This window comes from Leuresthes tenuis, unplaced genomic scaffold (genome assembly GCF_036924035.1).
Source record: "Leuresthes tenuis unplaced genomic scaffold, fLeuTen1.0.hap1 SCAF_17, whole genome shotgun sequence".
NCBI classification, from domain to species: Eukaryota; Metazoa; Chordata; class Actinopteri; order Atheriniformes; family Atherinopsidae; genus Leuresthes; species Leuresthes tenuis.
In genome coordinates this window covers 7,739,262-7,762,931 of record NW_027325371.1, presented here as the reverse complement: position 1 = coordinate 7,762,931, position 23,670 = coordinate 7,739,262, and the positions used below count along the sequence as shown (strand labels likewise).

Sequence of the window (23,670 nt, the reverse complement as noted above, 5' to 3'; positions counted from 1 at the left end):
AGGTAAAGTATTTGCACATAATTCCAACAGGAAAGGTGTTTTAGTCAAGTCCTATTTACCTGTAAATTTCATCCAGCACTCTGTCCACCAATTCTCTGTTCTGATATGAACCTTACTGTTTGTAGACTCTGTCAGAATTGTTTTTATAATCTCTACACTTTCAGTTGTTTGCCTGGCTGATTCAGGTACTGCTTGGCCAAGATTTTCCACAGAGGCTGCGTAGCTCCCACTGCAGCTTTTTGGCTTGCAGGGGTTCACAGACAGTAAGCAGGCATGGAGTCATCACTTGTGAAACAGCTTGGCAGAGTGGCTGTGCTGTTCCTCAAAGAGAACTGCGCTGCAGCACTTTGTCTCCCCCACGTGGTGCCTCATTATATCCTATCACCAACACTAAGATTTACCAATGTGTGCATGAAATTATGCTCAGGCTTTCCTTTCAGTGCCCCGATGTTTTCACTGATGCAAACAGAGCAGGTGTCACTGGGTTTGGAGAGTGCTGACAAGCATGACTTACATGAGATATGAGTGGGGTCAGATTCCACAAAGTCCTCTACAAAGCTTTAGGAATCAGGAGTATTTTTGCCTATGTGTCCTTTGTAGCTATCAGGTTTTAAGAGGGTGAGCTGGGTGAGCTAGCCTACCAAGACTGGAAAAAAGATATCTCCATGCACAGGATTATCACTTAAGGTTTCCTTAGACTGGGAGGGAGCATCAGACGTGTGTCCTTTTCCAAAAATATGTATATTTTGAGCATGGTGTGATGAGCGTTTCATCACACCATGCTTAAGGTTTGAAAAGTTTATTGTCCTTTATTTTTGTATTTATGTCCTTTTCCATTATGTCCCCTTCTCCTGTCAGAGGTATGAAGCGTCCTTTCAATTCAACACCTCTGCCAAACGCTGTGCTGGATAGGTGTGGGTTTGACGGAGGCCCAGTTGTGCAAATGGACACCGAGCCTTGCCGCAACATTCAGGATGACGGTATGGCCCTACAGGACCAATCACCGGGGGGCGCTCTACACTCTTCACTCCACAGACCCAAAAGGGAGAGGAAGCAGCGGACCTACACGTTATGTGAGGTCTGCAACATCCAACTCAACTCAGCTGCACAGGCCCAGATCCACTACAATGGCAAATCCCATCAAAAGAGACTCAAGCAGATCAGCAATGGCAAAATGCCATGCAACACAGGTAACCCAACACAAGTGCCGCTTGGCTGACCACTTCTTTGTTGAAAAATGAGACATAAATGCAGAACACCAGATACAGTGTTATGCCACTGGACTTTGTAATGCTGTCTCACACAATAGGTTTATGCACATAAACAGAATTCTACCCACCGTTTGCGGTGCATTTTACCAGACTCTCTGTGCCAATGCCCTCCACTTGTATTCAACAGAAGTTAAACAAATTGGAATGTATTTGCTGAAATATGTTTAGACAGAGCCTTGGGCTGTGGAAACACACACACACACACAAACATCCAAGTGGAGCAGAGCTGAGTAAAGTCAGCAAGTCAGAAGCTAATTAAGTGCTGGTTGTGTGTTGATGGTGGTTTTCCTGCGGGTGAAGCTGCTGGATTTAAGTTGGATTTTGTTTTTCATTGTAATCACAGCTTTGTTTAGGAATCGGCTGCAGGGGAATGAGTCCCTATCTCAAGTTTGACCCAACCACGTTCTTCTCTGTTTTATTCTCAGTCTCATCAAAATGACGTTCACAAAATATCCTACTTTCACAATTAATTTAAATTGTACAAAAAGGGGCATGTTACAACAATCAAAGAACACAAATCAAGCACAAATGTAGTTTTAGTGTGATGACAGGTTGGTCTGTCCTGTAAAACAAAGGGGTCCTGCTCATTTTCCTTTGGACAGTATGCTGACTGTGCTTGAGCACAGCTGGTTTCTGCTCTTGAAGTAATATACACACAACAGTCAAATGTGTGCGGTAGATAATTTGTTTGGATGCCAGTGTGTGTGTTTGTGCATTTGTGTGTTTCAGTCTGCTTTATTAAGACAGCTTGGCAGCATTTCAGCCATCGCTATCTGAAAGAGGCATTTTGTAGCGTCAGGATGTTGCATTTGTCAAAGGATGTGGAATAACCAGTGGAAGATCTGTGAGGTTAATGTCAAGCCCTGAAAATGTATTTCTATGCTGATGAAGGTACAAAGCTGCTGCAAAAGACTACTGAGGGATTGTATATGAAGCTGAGATATTCTCGAGCAAACAACTTAACCCAAACAAAGGTTTTGACCATGCAGGTGTAGGGCTCCTGATGAACTGCAAGGTTTTGGAAAAAAAAAAGATTACACCATTAAGTACATTTTGACACAGAAATGCTCTTCAACTGATATCTGAGCGGTGATAAAGGAAACGGTACTTGTAAATCCATTAGGGCAACTATTTCACTTGAGGAGATTATATAAGATAATGATTTTAGTTTGTGTGATCAGTATCGCGCTGTTTAAACGTAGACTAACAGCATGAAATTCACAGCAACAATGCAACAGTTTTATTCCAGCTATTATAGCCTAAATTATTTTCCCTGATCATTTTATTATTCTTGCCATTTACTTTTATTACAGTTGGACAGGAAGTCTGGAAAAGTAGCAGGCAGATGACACACAGTAAAAGTTCATTTGTGTAGAAGGTGAAACTCTGCGGCCGTTGGGCCAAAATATCAAAATAGAAATTAAGAATAATTTTATCAACACTTTAGTTTGCTTTTCAACAGAAAGAAGAACTTTGTTTCAATACTTGATTTATACTTGCCTTCTCCTTTTTATTGGATAATACTGTGTTATTTAAATGTTCGTCTTCGTGTAAATGTTCCTTCAGCAAAAGGATGGCTCTGATTATGTGATCACATCCCCCTAAAGGATCTGTTAAGACGATGTATTGTTGATCTGTTCTCCATAAAGAATTCTATCTTAACACATGGAAGCTTTACTTTCTTAATTCCAAGTTTTTATTATTTAATCAATCGTTCATTTTTACTTCATATCATTGTTTTTGTTTTATGTTAATTTGTGCTTTAGAAAATGCCAGTCTGTCAGCATCCTAGGGGAACCCAGTAAAAAGCACCTGATGAACCATATGCACTTTACAGATTAATCAATTTATTGATTTCATGGTTATCTGAACTTTCACATAGTATCAGCACTGTGACAGTTATTAAAAAGAAACACAAACAGGTGGAGCACATATATTATTTATTCATATCCTTTGTTTACATACTTATGTTTATAACAATATTAAAAATGTTATTATATCAACAAACTAAATAAAAAAAAAGAGAGCAAATTGTTATTTTTGCTTTTGATTGGCTGTTTCATACAGATTTTACTCTTCAGATCCCTGCAGGCCCCAGTTTGTGGTTCCTGTATGTTGAACATGTTGGTCAGATTAGGGTTAAACGGCAAAAATGACTAGTCACTCTTATAGCTGTGCTTCATTTAACAATAGACATAGTAAATTACAACACGTGGAGGCAGTAAATGTTTCAGAGGTTGTTCTGAAAAAGCAAACTTTGAACTACAGACTTCATCCAAATGTATTTGTTTATTTATTCATTGGTTTAAAGATCAGCCCATGAACATGTTTCATACTCAGACATAAAAAGCTTGCTGTAGAATTGATGTTTAGGTCTTACTTTTAGGTGAAAACTTTTCCCCTTATCTAAACATTATCTTATCTATACTGTTTCTTAAAGCTTGTTAGCTTTGTCAACTTCATACATTCTACAGTAAAATGTAACCAAAACTTTGACTTAGGCCATGAGTTGTAGTCCAAAATTCCTGTTTTGGTGCACTGCTGCAGGGAATGCAGCCTTGCACATATAAAGTGTGTCATTTTGTGTAGTGTTTGTGAGGCGCAGGGCATGCCGCACTGTTGTGTTGTGCAGATTCTCTTTGACATGCAGTCACAATCACGCAGCCTTATCTCTGCTCACCTTCTGCTGACTCCCCCAGGCAGCCAGCTCTGCTGTATCCTCAACTCCACCACAGCCCCTGTGTTGTGTATGTGGCCCTGTATGTATGTGGGCATCCTGCTTGTCTGCTTCTGATATTTTTAGAATTTCTAAATGCTACAGAGTCTGTAACTTGTGCTGTGGAAACAGAAATACACGCTTCAGTGCTTCTCTGTTTATGCCAGACCTCATACAACATGTAAAGTAAAGCATCTGGGCTGGTATGCTTGTTTACAGGTTTAAAAACTGAAAAAATAAATAAGATAATCTAAATTTGCTCGAGTGTGCCTGTGTGTTTGCGTGTTACTCATAGCGACTTCTCTCCATGTCTGTGTGTGTTTCCCTCCCTCGCTGCTTCACTGAGCTGACAGTGGGTCCAGGCTCCTCTTTCTTTGCTAACCCTCCTTCAGGCATGGATAGTGGACATGTGGAGCAGCCAGTTATACTCAGAGATGAATATGTCAGTAATTAAGAAATTTCACTTTCTTATCACAGGGAATATGTTGAGAGGCTTGCTGACAGATCTGATTGGAGAGAAGAAATCCTGACATTAGACCTAATCGGTCTAGACATGTGTTAAACCTCTCAATGATAGCTATCCCAAACAATAACTTATATTGGAAAAATGTTTTACAGAAATTGATTTGATTGTACATTTGACTAATTTGTCGTCCTCAATAACAGAAACAATTCTAACAGAAGCAATGGGAATATTGGGCCATATTGTCAATTAAACCATAAGTTTCGATGATCCTGTGCTGCAAAGTCAGAGTCTTGCTCACAATCTAACTTGAGTAACCAGATGCTACTTTAACTCATTACCCTGGTCTCTTAGAACATCTTAGAACATCTTAGAACATCTTGCATGAAGTTCTGCCCTCAGCCTGATCTATGTCACATGTGGCTCTGCAGTACATTTAAACATGCAAACAGAGAGATGGGTGTTAAAGGCATTTTATTTTTCAGTTTCCCCTGTCAAAGTTAAAGTCTACCAATGTAAATTACCAATATAACTAATGGACCAATGGCCAGTGTAAATTAACAATGAGCAAGGCATGTTCACCATAACACTTTTAAAAGTGGTTATACTATAAAGAAGGGAAAGGGATGTAAAGTTGTCAACATTTCTTTTAAAGAGGTCATTTTATTTTGAGAGTTTACATGTTTTCATGTAAAGGAGATATATACATATATGTATATAGTGTATATATATATATATATATATATATATATATATATATATATATACATATACATAGATATACTATATAACTATTTCAAAATAATAGACTGTATAGCAGCAGCTAATTTTTTGTTCAAGGCATGCCAATTCAGCCACTAAGGAAGGAGTATTCCTGTGTTTTACAGTGATGTCATCAAGTAAACAGAAAGCTTAAATTGCAAACAAGGCGTATCAGGAAGCTCAGAAGCAGAATCTCTTGTGGGTAATCATATCTCTCTTTGGTGTGGAGCTTTGAAAATATGAAGAATTTCAACTGTTGTAAATGTAATATATAGAAGAGAAGGTACCCAAACAAATGTTCCCAATTAGCTGCTGTATCTGAATTAGTGATTCAAATGGGATGATGATATTACAGCCACAGCTATTATGAAATATTTTGAAGCAACTCCAAGTGAATCAAAGTTAGACAAGTTTCCTGTATTTTCAAGGGAAATTTATGACAATCATGCCATAATTATAATATATTCTGGGGTTATGACTTTAACTTGAATTAAGTATTTATGAAATATTAGGTACCCTTAATCTCAATAATGTACCACTGAGCAGTAGCCCATCTCTGGTTGTGAGCTCTGTTTATTATTGGATGTTCACTTCCTTTTCCTACATTTTCTTATGTCTGTCTTAGTTGGTTAATGGATATGTGACGCATATGAGTGGCAGACCTTGTCTACATTGCTTCTCTTCAAGTGTTTCAATTCTCAGTGAGATGTAGGGAGGCTTCAGACTTTCTCTTGCACATCAGTGAGCTGCAATAAGTCCAGTGTTTTGAGGGAGACAGGCCTTAATCCTTTATTATCCTATTATTGGTTTAGTCATTAATATTGGCTAAGGTCATGCACTAAAATATAAAGAGAGTCAATCAAAACAACATCTGCAGTGAAAATGCCTTGTAATACGCACATTCACATGATAGCTTGTACTTTCTGTCTGTAACATGCTGGTGAGTATTGTGGGGCTGTAAATCACTGATAATGAAAATGATGATGGAGGGTGTGGAGTGATGGAGGGGGAAGAGAAAAGGGATTAGGAGAGGGTACTGTAGGCTAGCCTGATATGACCCAGGAGCGTGTGTGGATTCATAAATCTAACTATCTGACACACTTTTACATGTAGGCCATGTGTGGTTGTTTGTGTTTTCTGTTTTGTTGATCTTCCTTAGCTGTGTGAGTAGGCATAAATGTGTCCTGTGGATGTTTTCTCTGTGAGTCAGAAAGGGAGAGGAGTGACAGGACTTGTTTGTTTTTGGGGGGTTTTCTTTGATAATCCTCCAAATCTCACCCACCTGTGATATGTGCACATCTTTGCTGTGTGTGTGTGCTAATGAATGTTTATGTAATGTGAGCCTCCTCTTCATCGTCGGTCTGTATAACATGGTCTCTGTCTGATTCTAGTGCTCTGGCTTTGTTTCAGTAAAGCATGAGGAATTAGATGAAAGGCAAGGATTTTCTGCATAAATGCATTTGTTCGTGTGATTTTCCTGTTCCACAGGGAAAACAAGTTCCCTCTATCTCTCTTTGTCATTGAGCAAACGTGCATCCATTGACTGTGACAGAAAAGAATCTTGTAAATGGCTGATGTTGCAAAGAAAATTAAATTTCTTTAAAAGAGGATGTGTAATTGGTGAGGTAATGCAGGAGTTTACACAGACCTTTTTTAAATCTGCGTGATATGTTCTCACATCATTGAACATTGGTTATTTAAAACACCTTTTCCCTGTGCTGTCTTTTCCTCTTGTGGGTTTGTAAATCTGACATGCGATGTGACTGTGAAGTCATGTGCTTTTGTTCCCATTTCTTCACCTCCAATCCCCCTGCTTGCTGTCCTTCTCTAATGCTCTTCTCCACTTTGCCCCAGGGTGCTGCCCCCTTTGTGACGGCAGTTCAGACTCTGAGAAAAGGTCGACAGGCAAACGAGGCCAACATGCCAGGCTCAGTGGAGCAAGAAGCATGAGGTGTGGTGCCTATAAGGCCACAGAAAGGGGCACATCTTTCAGAAATCATCCAATGTCTGTGTTTATCCGGGTTCTGGCAGGTCGATGGGTTGTGTCTGTGGAGAAGGCCAAGCGACTCTCACTATCAGCCCTTATCTAGCCTGTCTGATACATAAACCCAAACTGCCACAGCTGCTGCAGACATATCAGCAAGATGAGCTGAACTGTGTGAGGATTTGCTAAATGTCAGAAAATATCATTCTCTTTCGACGGTATTTTATCAATTTGGTCAATAAGCATGACCCTCTTTCTAACTCACCATTGTCTTGTTCGATAGAGTTTGAATAAAATAGTCTTTTTTTTTGGCCAACAAATGGTGTGTGGGTGTGCATGTCATTGAAAATGCTTTTTCTGGCTGCTCTATTCTGTTTAACATCAGTAGACTTATTGTGTATCTGCTGCAAAAATAGTTAACACTTCACAGTAACTTGATGTAGGTGCTGCACATCATTTACATGAGCCACAAATCAAAATGTGAAATGTCAAATAAGGTAAATCTCCTCAGACACGTGCAACAACTTTTTTACTTTATCGATACACAACTTGCCGACAAGAAAACTATGTTTGAAATAATTCAAATTCATAGTCATTTAAAGGTCCTGTATGTAGTGATGTCGTGACATTCTACATGAAGTGGTGAGGAAGGTGACCCATGGCACCTTTTGACATAAAGCTGTTATGAAGTAATGAAGACACAATGATTCTTGTTTTCACATGATTCTGCCCTCATGAATAACGCGTTAACGAAATTTCACGTTTAGGGATCCACAGATAAATCGGCCTAACATCATTATCATCCAATGTTCAGCTTATTGACTGCAACTGGGCTATCGACAAATAGGATTCAGCTGATGTTTTTATCTGGTTTGTCCTGGTTGCATCGCTTTGACTTTGCCCTGAAACTTATTTATTTACATTTAATATTGCTGAAAGATTTGTTAGGTCGTGTCTGCACTAAAATATTATTGAGTTGTTAAAATTTTGAGTGACTGAAAAGTCTTATGAGACAGTTTTTCTTCTATACAAGTTATCTTTTTAAGTGCAAGTTTATATTAAAGGTTTTTACTACATTTGTATGAATGAATTTGTGCTTTAAAACTGTTCATTTTTTTAGAATTTTTATAAAGCTTATTTCATTATTTCCCTGGCTTCATTGGAAAATACATTACATCTGTATCAGCGATCAATCAAATTAGTGTGTTTGACATTGGTCTAGAATTTTCTATCCAGTATATCCTTACTCACTCCAACCACGATTTGAAAAACTTAACATCATTAACACAAGTGATGGTAGATTTCTGATCAAAATATTATTGAGTTGTTAACACGATGATCATTCTACACAATTCTAATCTGTGAGTTTAGCTTTTTCTGTGGGACATCCAGTTGATGATATCATATGTCAGCCCAGTGCACATCAAACACCAACCTGCTAACTTGCTTTTACTGTTTGCACCAAGTGCACTGAGGAGGTGGGACAATGTTGTAAGACTGAAGATTGTTTTAGCCCGAAACAACCATATTATCCAAGGTTGTGTGCCATGGTGTGAAAGAGGAAGGCTTGGCTTGTAATAGTACATTTGTATGGAGCACGTTACACAAAGTTATTTTAAGTAATTTTAAGATTAACTATACAGAAAGGAGCAACAATCTTGAGTTTTTCACGTAACTGAGTGTGACTTGGAGTCTCTTCGAGTACAAGGTGGTTTGCAAGGCCAGTTTATTCCACAACACAAGGCAACATGACATATTTTATTTGATCATTAGAGTAAGCACTACAACACTCTGTATAACAAGTCCATAGCCTGATCGAAATGTTGTCCAAAATAAAAAAAATATCAAGACATCTGACCTGGATTGATAGTGGAGTATTTCCTGAATGCAGTAGTCTCATGGACAGTCAGCCGGAATATTAAACCTGCTTTCCCCTTCCAAAAATCACCCCTGAAGAGTTGTCAGAAGAGAAGCACTCAACATCTTTCCTGTACTGAAACCAACTGTGTAGAACTGAAGTTCAAGAGAGGATGGCTCATACTATTCAGCTGGACTCTCTAATAAAATCACCCCAATCACTTTGATGAATTGTTTTCAAGAAGATCTTTTCAAGTCATTCCTGTAACTTCTTGTTAGTCCTCTATTTTCTGTTTTTGATATTGCAGTGTATATATATTAGAATAGAATTAATATGTCACCTAATTCCAATATTATGCCATCCTATCCTAATGAGCCCCTCGCTTTCTCTCTGAAGCTTTTTTTTTCTCAGTATTTCGACACCTCTTCCCCCCATGACTCACTGAAAAAAGCCTCATGAAAGGCTTTCTTTTTGGGCATAGGAGAGCCCTTTAACCCCTTTCATCTCACCTCCACCTCAGCCATCCTCTGATCCCCATCATTACAGGTCTTAGGAAGGGCTAAATTACAGCAGAGTGACTTATTACCAGCTGTATCTAAGGGCAGGAATGGTTAGAGGGTGAAAAGGTAGGCAGGAATAAAGTGAAGATAGAGGCTGATGAACTGGATGAGGGAGATGGGGCAAGGAGGATGGAGGCTCTAAGAGAGGAAGAATCACATCAACAAGACTGAGATAGAGAGAAGTGCTATAGATTAGGAAAGACACTTAGACACTGGCTTGAAAAGAGAAAGTAGGTGGTGTGTGTGTGAGAGAGAGATGACAAGAGGCAGATGCAGACAAACACTGTCATTTCCACTGTGAGACAGAGCTGTCTGCTAATAGATATGTGATATATGACCCCTGAAAGTATGCTATGCCTCACATTTCCCAAAGTTCACATGTACCTCCCATCCTTCACACCTTGCCAACACAAGTCATGCACTGTAAGATACCAGCAGCATTTCTGCAGAGGGTCAGCATGCTTCGTTTGCCAGTGCTGGGATGTTGCAGTATCATTGTTTGGAATTTGAGCTGCTCTCATGAGAGCCATTCTATCACATCCAATGAGTGGAATCAGCTGCAGAGTAGTTTGATGGTATTGGCGCATATTTGTGCAGCGCGGTGAACCTCAAGAGACCATTGCTGTGTTGTACATGTAACTGAAGAAGACAAGCATTGGTAAACAGATGTAATCTGGGTAGAATGGGATGAGAGTGAGAGTGGGAGGATGTGTGGTGCACTAATAAAGGCAGAAACAGACACCTCACCAGGGTAGATGACAGTAGGTGTTTGCTTAAGACTCATAATGACCTCCCATCCTTGTGCCTTGTTTGTCACATAGAAAAACAAATTTATGTGTCCACATTTGTGCCTTTTCAGTGTCAAATAAGATATAGTGCAGCACATATAAGGTGGAATAAACTATCTTTTATAATGTACAGTTGGTAGCAGTTATTCAACCCCATTCATTGAGGTTTGAACAACGTTGGTGCTGCCTGTATATCAAGTCACCATGCTGTTTGTAAAGGTCGACAGGAATAATAACTTTGAAAACAATTCATTCTTATTGTTAAATAACTTTTGTAGCATTTTTGTTACAATGAAACAATAAGAAAAAAATAGTACAGTAGTACACAGTATACAGCAGTATAGTAAAATAGTACATCAGTAGTTTTTAAAATAAAAAAGAAACTGCACACTGTTGTGAAAATTGGACATTTCTGTGGACATTATTGTTTATACAATAATGTGTTTGTGCCAGTTCTTTAGGTTATATGCAAATAATAAGACAACGATAGATCTTTCTGAATAACACACACAAAGGCACAAACACACACACAATGCCATTTAGAGAGCAGGGAGGAAACTCATGGATGATTTTCATTGTTATTCATGTATTAATTTATTCGCTCAAGGCAGACGTGAAACAGGGCTGTAATATGCAGATGTGGGTTTGTTTCTCAATGGGAATTTTCCGGTCCACTGCCTTTAGCTGCCACTAATAATAAAGACAGGCAAGAGAAGTTGGGGGGGGGGTTGTGAAAACGGGAGGCAGCTGAAGAGAAATAATAGTTGGAGAAGGAAGGGTGGAGTTGTCAAGATGCCTCCAGTCATACAGCAGTTTTCAGATCCCATACTCCCTTTTCTCCACACAGGCTGACACACACATGCAGGCAGTGACCAGGTGTGATGTAGTTGTGAGTGATCTTGTCCTTGACATGAAGGTGAACATGTAGAGTTGTCCTCTCTGTTGTTGACAAGATTCCCAGAGCAGCTGCAGGCTAATGCTCTTCTAACTTTCAGCAATAAAAAAGCTTTTTTAACTTAAAAAGTAGTTTATTTGACTTGCAGCCTTGGAGACAGTTATAATGTAAGATGTCGGCACCCAGTGATTTCTTTTATTTTTTTATTTTTTTATCAGCGATGATGCTTAAAAGATTACTTTTTGACCCTTCTCAGAGACAGTGTTTAATTTCCGGCTCGTAAAGAAAGGCATCTGACCAAAAGCTAATACGTTTTTATGTGCCTCTTTATTGAAATTCTTGCTAAGAGTCTCTGCAAGAAGAAGAAGAAGAAGAAGTGACTTTGTGACTTCCTAAGACATAAATAGCCAAAGAAATACCCTATAGGCAATTGGCTGTGAGACATGTTGTTTTCTGCATGTGTTGTTGTGGTGTTGGACATGGCTTAGTTCCTGTGGGAGGGTCACAGGAGAAGAACACTGACATGCCGGAGGAGTAATGATGTCAAGGACAAGATGCTAACAGGCAGCGAAGGATTCAGTCTATTTTCTCTTGGCTGCTGCATCTATAAAATATATTAACCCCCTCCTGTCTGTGTAATAAAACAGTAGAATGCCAGTTAGAGGAAAAGAAGAGGACAAAAACAGAGCCAGGAAACTTCATGCAGAGATGATTACAAGTCAAAGCCAGTCACCCAACAGCGTATACTAAATCAAATATTGAGCTATTTACAGTGAAAAAGACAGAGATGTGACTTGAGAAAAATTAGAGTTTGATGCAAATAAATTTGGTATAAACATGCTGCTGCAGTAATTAAAATCAATCAACAGTTATTCTGAACAATAAACGATGCACATACACTCATATACTAATGTTTTCTTTTCATATCTGAGTATGGTTTAGTTACTGGTGTAGATAATTGCACATATACTAAATCAATGGAGAATTTAAGAGTTTAGGTTTAATTTCAGGTCCTTACGAGGCTGATGGTAAATTAACAGCATTATTAGCAGCATAAGATATCTGTAATTTAAAACTGAGAGAGTTTTCAAAATGACATGTGAAGAATAGGCCGAAAACAAGCAAAAGAATAAACAAAATTCCTCAACATGCAGAGGTTAAGACTTTAGGGTTCAAAAACACAAACTGCATCAGAAGAGATTTACAGAGCAGTAATAAAGTTTAATTTTGCCATGATTTCTGGTTATAATCTTCCCCATCAAGGAGACAACAGACACTGCAAGTTTATTTTGCTAACGGCTAAATATCCAATAGATAAATTAGGAAATTAGATTTCAGATCCTTAACACAAGTAAAAACTGTGATGCTTTTAAATTTTAAATTTAAAGTCATGAAACAATCACTTTGAATGTAACTCATATCAAGACAGCTGCATATTTTAATCAAAACTTTATATGTCTAACAAAGTGCAGTCAAAACCGCAATGTTTCAGTCTTGACTACTAGAAAATTGAAATGATAAAGCAAGTCACCCAAAACTATATATATCATCAATAGAATATTATGAGAGGGAGTTATGTTCACTCACTATAAACACAAACCTCACAGCAACCATCATGCATTCTGACATCTAATTCCCCTCTGATTTGTAGACACAAATGCATGGCTATCTAGAGTTAAAGCCCACAGGCATGCACCCAGGATGGAGTCCAAGCCGTGTCAAATCAACAGAGTCTTCACCAGAGGCCAAATCTGTAGCGTATAATTAGCTTTTAATCAGCACCCTCATTCAGCCGAGCAGTAGAGATTAGCGCAGCTTGGGTTCTGCTTAAAATAAGCATTCATAAATGCGTGTGAAAGCCTCTGACCCATCTTATCCAATCACACACACACAATGCCAGACTCCCTCCTTCTTGTTTTTTCCCCTGCATTTCTTCCGCTCTTTCTGTCTTCCCGTTTCTTCCCTAAATTTGTTTGAAATTTTCCACGGATTTTGCTCTAATATATTTTTGGAGGAAACGCAGAGCAATCTTTGCTGCTCACTGCTTAACAAGGGCAAAGGAACACACAAGAATACAGTTGAAACAATAAGCCTGACCTTCAGGACACCTTCTGCACTGGAGGGTCTACTTGGATAATCCAATAGAGAGAATTTAAAATTAGTGTCCTTAGTTAAAAAAAAACTAAACGCAAGGGTTTAGGAGCATAACATTTTAGATGAGCTCGTCTCATCTAATCCCTGCCTCTCTCTGGGGTGAGACGCAACATTTATGCCAGTAATGAAGTGCAGTGAGATGAAAGCCTTTTTAATGGGATTTAGTTAAACTGGGACGCAAACCAGAAAGTCAGGCAGAGGGGAGAAAAACACTTCCTCTGCATCATTGCCAACGTCATTGTTATTTCTGCTCACATGGATGACTCCTCTGCAGGCTGTGATTATTTAATGAATATGTGTGTCACTTCTCTGCTTTATTGGCTATAGGAAATGTCAGTCACAGAGCCCCTGCTTTAACAGTAATCATGTTACTCCTGTGCTTTTGCCTTTTCTTCCTGTTTAATTTGTCCAATCATCTCAGAGAATTTTCTCCTTCATTTTACACTCACTAGCTGGATCCTCTCTTTTTAAAAACAAAGACTGCCAGTTTATCCTGCAGGTTGAGTCTTAATTGTGTTTGTGTGTTTTTTGGTGACAGACTGGGTGGCTTGTTGGTTTTTATCACATTTCTAACAACAACATATGTACTGATTCAGTTCTGCTGTATATTACCTGTATTTGTGTTTAACAAGAATTGCTGCTGCCGACATCTGCAGGTGGAATGGTTCAAAACTGTGAGTAGAGATACAGGAGCTTGTTTGCCTTACTATACTGTATCCATCCAGACATTGTGATGTTTGCAGGACTAGTCGGTGTGAAGAATAAAAGATTCCCTGCAAGAAGGTGAAACATACTGTACAGCTAGTACCCCCAGGCAGTCTCTTTCTTCTGCAATCTAGAAAAAAACGCAGAGGCACACAGACGGTGAGACTATCATAGCTTTTCTAAAGCTCTCCACACAAAACTGCCCGTGTACCAAAATGGAAGTCATGGGAGTTTAAATAAACCTTCATATTGTTAGAATTAGACTTAGAAGGCATGACTGATGGCAGTGAAAAAGGTCTGAGTTTGTCTTTTGTTGCTGATCGTTGAGCAAAATTTCAAACAGTGCGTCATAGTTATCGCCAGTGTTTCCAGCTTGATTGTGTGTGTTGGAGTTTTATATTGAATTTGTAAACACGGGCACAACAAAAAGCCTCGTAACAGGAAATTTTAACTGCGGTGTGGGCAAATTATTCCATCCCCAGTTTGCTCTGCAATTCACTTTTAACAGACTTGTATCCAATAAACATATAAATCAGTTCAACAAAATAACAATATAATTCACATACAAAGGCTAAAAATAAGGTGGGTGTGATTTAAATTGTCTCACAGAGTCCACAAGCCTTAGAGCTTTTGAGATTATCATTCTGTGAACCGTTTAACACTGCACACAAAGCAGGAGAGGTTTTGGATATCAGAAAACAAATCACTATTGCAGTGAGGCATCAGCCTTCGAGATCCAGTGTGTGTGACGTGTGCTGAGTCCAGCTTGTTCAGCCAGCCAGTGATCCTGCTGCTGCTGTGATGAGTTTGGCTCATGACCTCCTTGGGGCTGTACTGCCATATTGGCCCCCTGCTTATTGTTCTGTCAACAGCATCTGTTTGGCTCGATAATGGGATTAGACCAGCCCCCTATAGGCCTGCTAAAGCTAGCCCGGATTAGCCAGCAAGCCTATCTTTTCATAGATGTGAGTGTCTGTGTTTGTATGGGACTGAAACTGTAAAGTCAATCCCTTTTGTCCTGTTAAAGAAACTCCACCATGTAAAAAGAGGTTGGATAAAAGCCCTCATCCTTTCTATTGTGCTGTAAATAAACTGTAATTTGTCTTTTTTTTTTTTTCTTCCACTGTCAACCCTGTATTGTGAGCTTTGCAACAAAGAAGGCCTGGACCTCCACAGAAGATAATAATTGTGAATGTTTTTCACATCATCCTGCCAAGTGAAAAACATCCATCAGGAAGAAAGCATATCAAAGTATACCGAGAGACGTTGTAGAGGGTTCACCACAAAGATGTAAACACTTTTTAAGCTTTAAGAATAACAAGGCCAGATTAGGCTTTGGCAAAAAAAAATCCCTTAAAAAGACAGACCAGTTCTGACATAGCATTCTTTAGGCTCATGAGACTAAGTTCAACCTGTACCAGAATAATGGGAAGAAACGCAGTTGGAGAAGGTTCATAACTTCTACTGATCCAAAGCTCCCAAAGCGTCTGTAAATCACATGAAGGCAGTATGATGGCACAAACATTCATTCCATTCAGTGGCAGTGGGTCAGTTGTGTTTATTGATGACAGAAGACAGACAAAGCAGGATTGATTCTGAAGTTTATGGAAATGCTTTTTTTTTTGCTCAAATTAATCAATATTTAATAAAGCTGCTTGAGATAGTGCTTAATGTTACAGAGGGATAATGACCTAAACATTCTGAGAAAGCAGTCTTAGAGTTCCTGATTGCAATTTTTTGGCAGTGTCCAATTTAGTCATTTTATTTCAACCCAAGTGAGATCCACAAATGACTAAAGACAGCTGCAGTAATGTCCTTGCAAATCATCACATAGGAATATCTTTTAATAATGTCCAGGGGTTCCTGACTTCAGGCAGCCATTGCTGGCAAAACATGTTTTACAGTGTTAAAGAAACGCATAAAACATTTTATTTGTCCACTTTTATTTGAACAGCCAAACAGGAGGGTTTCTACTAATCAAACAGCTAAAACACTTCCTTCAGTGTAGATGTGAATTACCCCACTTTAAACCAGAATTTGTTCTTTAACTTCATATTCACAATATTGTTTTGTTTTTTTCTTCTATTGTAGTTGGAACATTTAGGGTTGTAAAGTAAATTAAGCGTGATTATTCTGATCATGTGAAGGTCCAGTTAGTTCCCTGTGTTGCTCATGAATATTATATATTTCTCTCCAACTTCATTACACACCATCCTCATTTTCCAGGTAATAAGAGTTCTTAGGTCAAAGAGACAATCATACAGATGAATGCTCGAATTTGAATCCCAGAAAAAGTAAACCAGTATAACAAAAATCTGTCTGTTGTTCTATTTGTTTCATCACTTTCCACCTAGACACTACAGTAATTTATCAGAAAATCACTAAAAAAGACAAGACACCAAACACAGAAGTTTATGGTGGCCTTGGCTTCTGACTGGAATGTGAAAGGTGCACACAGGAATGGCACAAGGCCATGATACACTGTGGGAATCTCACAGGGGAATGCCAACAACATCCCCAGCCGCCTCCACTTCCCCCTGAGAGAAACACATCCCAATTCCCTGTCCTCATGTTTTTCCCCTCTGAGAATATACCTGCCAAAGTGGTCATGCTACTGTGACATTCCTGCCAGGCTCTGCACCTGCTAACACATTCACCCCCACTTGAACCAGGAATTTGGCAGTATTTTGGATTATAAGTGGAAGAAAAGTTTCTTGTCAATGTGAGAGCAAGATCACTGTGTGTTTTTCCCATGTCTCTGTGTCTCTGTGTCAAACAGAAAGGCTGGAAAAATCTGAACTCGATACTCAGAACAGACTGGTGTCTGTGGAAGAAAAGCTGAGGAGAAGAGTAAATAATCTTGTTGTCAGTCACGTATCTCCACATCATCTCTTCCACTGCCTCTTAAATCTTCTTCACCCTTTACTTTCTGAGCCATAATCAGGGAAAGGACTACCAGCTGCCTAAAAGATTGAGCCATTGTGCAGCTTCTTGTCATAACATTCTACCAGATCCAGTTTCTCCTCTATACCCTTCAACCAGCTTTTCAGGCTCGAACAGACAGGAAAATGATTTGAGACATTTCAGAGAAAAGCAGCTTCCCCATTTCTTCCTCAGTCAAGAGCTGCATTTAAAATGGCTGACAGATGTCATGCTGTAGTGTGGTGATTGTTGGCGTGCGCAGTGTGTCACCACAACTTGTTGTGTCAGGCTGCACCATTCATTTCCGACCAGTCAGTTTAATCTGACTCTCTTCAGAAGAGGCTGCTGGTCAGTGTGCATTCATCCTATGTCTCTTTAAACAGAAGCAGAGCTGAGGAACAAACTGGAAGAAGAACGCTATGCTAATCTTTAATGGCCTCGCTCTCTTATTCAAGCCAACTGGTCACGTTTGACATTGAGCATGCAGTCTGAGTACCAATTTGGGGCAATATGCAGCATAAAACATCTATCCCCAGTTTCATAAAAGATGTTTAGTGCATTTTGATCAAAGTCGTCCAAATAAATACACTGTAGATAGGGAACATCAGTACGAGAACATAGCTGTTGGTCTGTCCTCAATGCAGACTAGGTGAAGCCGGTCAGGTTATGGACTTCCACCACCAAGGACCATTAATCAGTGCCTATGCCCTGTTTTAGGTTGAACTCACTATCTTTGTTTCCAGCAGCCTTGAATCCCAGGATTTTATCCTACTACATTATTCTGCAGCCCAAAATTTGCATCCAGTTCCTGTGCAGAGAGTAAAGATGTGGAGGTGAATATCATAACTGGAAGGGTAGCCCACTCTGCTGTCATACTGTTGCCAGAAGTGGCCTTCCTCAAACAAAAAACAATCTTTGCCCAATTTAACTGGAACCTTGACTTTTCCCCAACCTCAAATATTTTTATGTTCTAACTCTTTTAAAAAAATATTTTTTTGTATTTTGGGGGGCAGATGAAGCATTTATTAGACACAGATAGAAAGAAATGTGAAAGAACTGGTACAAAGGTCCCTGGTTGGACACAAACCAGCAATGTTGCATTTCATAGTTGCCACCTAGTTAACACCAAGACTAACCTTAATTGATGCTTAAGTTGCGATAACCAAACTAAATGTAGGAAAACCTCTATATAAGTGTGTTTGTGTGTGTTCTTCAATTCCTATTTTCCAACCATCTTTTGATCAATTAGTTGGGTGCTTGAGGAAGTGCAGGTTTAGGTTCTTGATTGTATAGATCCCTGGTGGTAAAGAAACAAGAAAATAAAGATTTTAGTTCCAACACAAAAGTCCCTAAATGACAACATTTTTAACCTTGATAAGCAGCTGTAAACTATGCTATTTGGTGGTATAGCAGTGTGACGATGATCTAGCTTAGTCCTAGCTCATGTGACCTGTGTTGTGGCAGCTGGCCTGGATGTCAAAAAACATTTTTACAAAGAAGCCTGCCACAAAGCGAGATAAGACCAGGGTTAACGTTACTCTTGTTTTATCCAAGATAAAATTATCTAAGCGCTTGAAGGGCTCAAGGTAAGGTTTCACATTTGGTTGTGGCTGTTTGTTTTGGACTGAGATTCCACTCCTACAGTGAAGATAGAGAGCCCTGCCCCTGCTCTGTCAGCACTTGGTAGCTTGTTCCACCATCGTCGAACCACAGTGGAGAACTCGGGATTGAGGGTACCTTGTGCGTAGCAGGGATGGCAGTACCAGTTCCTGAAGGCGAGCAAAGTGATTGAGAAAGCATTGGTCTGTATGCTCCTTCAAGCATGATAAACTTTTTTTCACTGCTCCAGTTTAAGAAAAAACAACACAACTATTTTTGCATAGCTACTGTTATGGTTAGTTATGATTGTTTGTATTTTCTATCGACCAATCATATTTTAATGAGAAAAGCATTAAACATTATTACAGATTGTCATTGCTGTGACTTGTCTCTAAACAGTCTATACATTTTCTTACCTGTCATTAGCTGAGCTGCATGTTACTTCAACGATGAAATGGATTTATGGAACCACTATTTCAAGCTTAAAGTCACATAAATCAGTTCAAATACAGATAGTCCTAGTCAGGAAAAAGGTTGCTGACATATAAAGTCACATATAGTACAAACTGAACAAATATAATCAACAATCTCTAAAGTAGCAATACATGAGTTCAAAATAAAACCGCAAAACATCAAATAAATTAGTAAAATAAAGTAAAATAAAAACAGCGCTTGCATGGTAAAAGCCAAGATCTGCCACTCCACCAGGTCTAAAAGCCAGCAAGAAGAAATGGGTTTGAAGCAAAGTTTTTGAATTATTGAGGGTCTGGGCCACTCCAAAGATTAGGAGCTACAGCTGAAAAGGCTCTACCACCTCTAACTTTTAGCCTGGATCTAGGGACATCTAAAAGCAATAGATTCATAGACAACAAATAACATAATCCCGTTGTAACATGAAAATCAGATAATTGGAATGATTTATAAATTAATTGAGAAAATAATTCAATTCAAAAGAATATCGATGCCACCCTAAGCAATGCTAGGTCCAGAGAGGGTAAGACCCACTCATTCTGAACATTTTTAATAGATACTGTCCTACTGGAATATCATCAGCTAGATTATCATTCTTCTGTTGCACTCCATGTTTTCCCTTGGTCTTCCCCAGTGTGTGGTCAGAGAGACTCAAGTCCTCTGTAAACCTGCATTGGTATCTTCATTGAAGTAGCTGATAATAGACTTCTCCATAAACACTGCAGTAGCCAGGCTCCCTAGGTGTTGAGTGGCTGGGTGAAAACCTCACAGGGTTTTTCAGTCCATGACCTTAAAGGCATCTGTTTGAAACTGTCTTTGAGGAGGATAAATCACTCACTAAAAATCATTCGCAAGTCATTTTGTCATAAATACCGTTAATGCTATTTGTATTTTCTGATTGAGTTGTGTGTATTCGTATAAAGGTCATACATTGCAGACCATCCTAAGCTGTAAGTGGTGCGTTATACTGCAGTAATGAATGTTCTGTTTATGTCCTCACAAAATGAAGTTTAGATAAATAAACTGCCATGGATGGTGTATACCCACATGAATGAATTAAGATAATATTTTGTCCACGTTGGAAAAGATGGAAAAATAAGTCCATGCAGACATGTCACTATCATTGTGTTACTGCTTTCTTCTCATGTCAAGATGTCAACAATCAATGAAAGCAAATTGTTTAGCCCTGAGAGGAGAAGGTGGATTGCTTTGTAAACTGAAGAGGTCGTGAGTATCTTTCTCTTTCCATTGTGAAGTTGTGGGGGCAGTTTTAGACCCTCACTCTGACAAAACCATCTATCTGTCTATTGTCTCACCACCACTCCGTGTCACTGCCTCAATCTATTACTCCAACTCATGTCTGTCAGTCCGTGCTTTACTTTCCTCTCCTGTTAGCCCGTTTCTGTCAAATGTTTTTTGACAGAAATCTTTCTCTCCATTTCTTCTCATTGGCCTCCATTCTTCATCCCAACACTTGCTCCGTCTCTTTCTAACAGACATTTGATCGTATATATAACCACATCTGTCTCTGTGCGTGCACATACCTTGGGCATGTGTCTGTTATGGGTCGTTTTTGATGATGAGTTCACACATGTGATAAGTGCACGCACACACGTATGTCCACGTCAGCACACGAGCATGCTCGCAGTTACACATGCATGCACAGATGGTGTGCAGGTGTATATGTGACACAGTCCAGATAACAGGCCGCTGCCTGCTCCAGTCCACCTCACATTATGAAACAGCCCAGGCCAGATTCTAGTGACACAGTTCATTTTCCATTATGGGTCTTGAATTTCTTTTTTTTTCTTTCTTCATGCTTCTTTGGATGTTCTTGGTTTTTATTTGTCAGTGGCCTTGTGATGTCTTTTCAGTCACATGCTTTTGTCTTAACCTGACAAAGCCATTGTGCTTTCACTGGGTTGATATATTTGGGTTTTTCATTATTTCATTAATATTTCAATAAAAGCTACCACAAAAAATAGCCACCACTATGCCTTCTGGTATGACTCATACTGTAGTGACAGTTACACATGCATACACACTGGATTTGCACAGTGATGCCCACGCACTGTTGCTATGTGGTTTGTGTGTGTGTATATTTGTTTATTTGTGTGTGTTTGTAAATGGAGGAGGGGGATGGTTGCAGATTGTGCTTGGTCCACTAGACCCCTCCCAGTCAGAATGGAGATGTCTCAGCTCATCAGCATTAGACTCACATGGCATCCTGATCTGCCCTGACAGTCAGCCACAGGAAATGATGGAACGTGAAACTGCCCACAGCACCCATGTGACCTGGTGTGCAGGGGTAGGCGGATATGGGGAGGGGATGTTGGATGGGATGGAAATTCGGGAAGGCATCAAGGGCATGTATCTTCACAATAGCAGAGGCAGAAGCCATAGCCCTGCCTGGCAGACAGGAAAGACAATACCTTGGCTTGTACACACACATGACAGACAAATCTGGCCATTTACACAAATGGAGTCACACATACACACAAAGGCGCTGGATGCAGGCCATAACTGCTGTGATATTTTATCCGGCTGAATGGCGGTGAAATGAATCTCAGCGTGCCTAGCTCTGGACCTTTAGGATTGTGCCATTGCCTTTCACACCACGAGCCTCAGCTGCTCTGATAAAACACAAACGGAGATGTAATGATGGACACAAACACACTTGTGTTTGGTCTGAAGAAGATACAGACAACAGCCTCCATTGCGGGAAAACAATGTTAATAAGTCCAGAACGTCCTTTACCAAAACCACTCATAGGCCTTGATACCAGCTCCTCACATATTGGTTCATTCAATGAAATACATGCTAACTCAGATATACAGGTTAGCAAGTGTTTTATAATTCTTTGCAAAATAACATGTTCATGCCAATATTTATAAAGTTGAATAGTTTAAAAATGGTATAACAGAAGTTTTTTAATTCATTCATTCATTTTCTCAGATATAAAACTGTTTCTCTTGGCTGATAAATGATAAATAACTAACTGAAATTGCTTCTAGATGCAAACTATTGTCATGGAGAGATAAGTTTTGAGTAAATCCTTTTTTGCCCATTTGTCTCAGGGTCTCAGCATGCAGACTAATTCCTCCCAGCAGGCCCTCACAGACAGGGCAGAAGGAGGTTAAGGGTCGAGTGGGGCTGTAACTTCGGCTTGGTCTGGAGGGAGGGGTCGGGGAAATTCACCATGCAAGTACAGGGTTTTTCCAAGACCCAAACCCTTTACTCTTTCACTTTTATGGGCCTTTTTTTTTCTTTTTCTTTTACAGATTTTCCAGGCCTGCCGTCAGGTGCGTCAGACGCTGTCGTATTTTCAGAGGAGAACAAAACTCAAGTGTTTCCACTGGGTCATCCTTTATACTCACACTGGCTTTATTTCCCTTCTCATCTTCAATATGCTCTCACAGCTCTTAAGATGGGAACGCATCATGCGTCAAAGCTGTTTGTCCTCTCTGTGGGTTTTCTGTACTGTTTCTGTACTTTAAATTATGGTCTGCTGCCGTACTGACGTGTTACATTAAACCACATTACAGACACTGTAATGTCTCTCTCCTCCAGTGTAAAATGTTTACGGGGATGCTCCTTCAAAGCATTAAGCTCCATTCGATATACCAATACAAACCATGGGTGAGGCCCTATATCAATAGAAAGATGCAAATATTTTAGGCAGTTCAGCTATTACAGTTTAGTCTGACATACATATTTTGTCCCCTTTCTTACCCTCACTTTAATGTTAGCTGACCTTGCTCAGTGTGAGGATTGCCACTAGCCACATTTATAACATGAAAGCCCTTGCTTTCAAATCTGAATAGCCTTATCTTCAGGGTACAAAGCAGCATTCTGCCACTGCATTGACTCTCTTTATCTGACTCAACAAGCTCACGCATATTCACCGGCTGTCTCATTGTATTATTTATTGAGCTCAAAGATGTATGCTCTTTCAAGTTGAATACAGAAACGTGTACAAATAGAGTTTTCTTCAACTCTAGCGACTCTTCAAACTCTTCATTTTTATATGCATCCACATAGAGACAAGCAAAGTGCATTATAAGAAACTGCAAGTTTCATTTGTAATTATCTTGATTTCACAGTTCACATTGTAAGGGGAAAATGTTTTGCTTTTTCTTCATTGCCTTAGGGCATTACAAACTCAAATCTGACAGTGAGTGTAGATATTTATGGAGGTTTTTTTCTTCTTTTTAACACGGTATGTGTGAGTATGAGTAATTGTGGAAAAAGAGGAAGGGAAGAAAAAAGTGTTATTATATGATAATGCATAGTCTTGAGCCAATCCACCGAGACTGATTTCAAGAGATAGACTTTTGTCATTTTGTAGTGTTTGTCGTGAAACACCTTCCAGTTTAATGGAGCATTAAACTGGAAGGTGATCCTTTCTTCAATATCAGTCAGCCTGACTATTGTCACTTGTATCATTCCTCTATTCCTAAATCACTTGCAGTATGCCTGAGCTACACATCAGCTTGAAAATAAGTCAGTCTTGAATGTACAT

The 23,670-nt window shown here is 39.4% G+C and overlaps 1 protein-coding gene across 1 annotated transcript in view; it reads left to right on the top strand.

Moving 5' to 3' along the window:
- Positions 1–23,670, top strand: part of znf385c (zinc finger protein 385C) — a 121,724-nt gene that overhangs the window by 39,975 nt on the left and 58,079 nt on the right. Inside the window, exon 2 of the mRNA XM_072369359.1 lies at positions 859–1,190. Coding sequence (XP_072225460.1) covers positions 863–1,190 — 328 coding nt within the window. The 5' untranslated portion in view covers positions 859–862. The remainder of the gene's footprint in view (positions 1–858; positions 1,191–23,670) is intronic.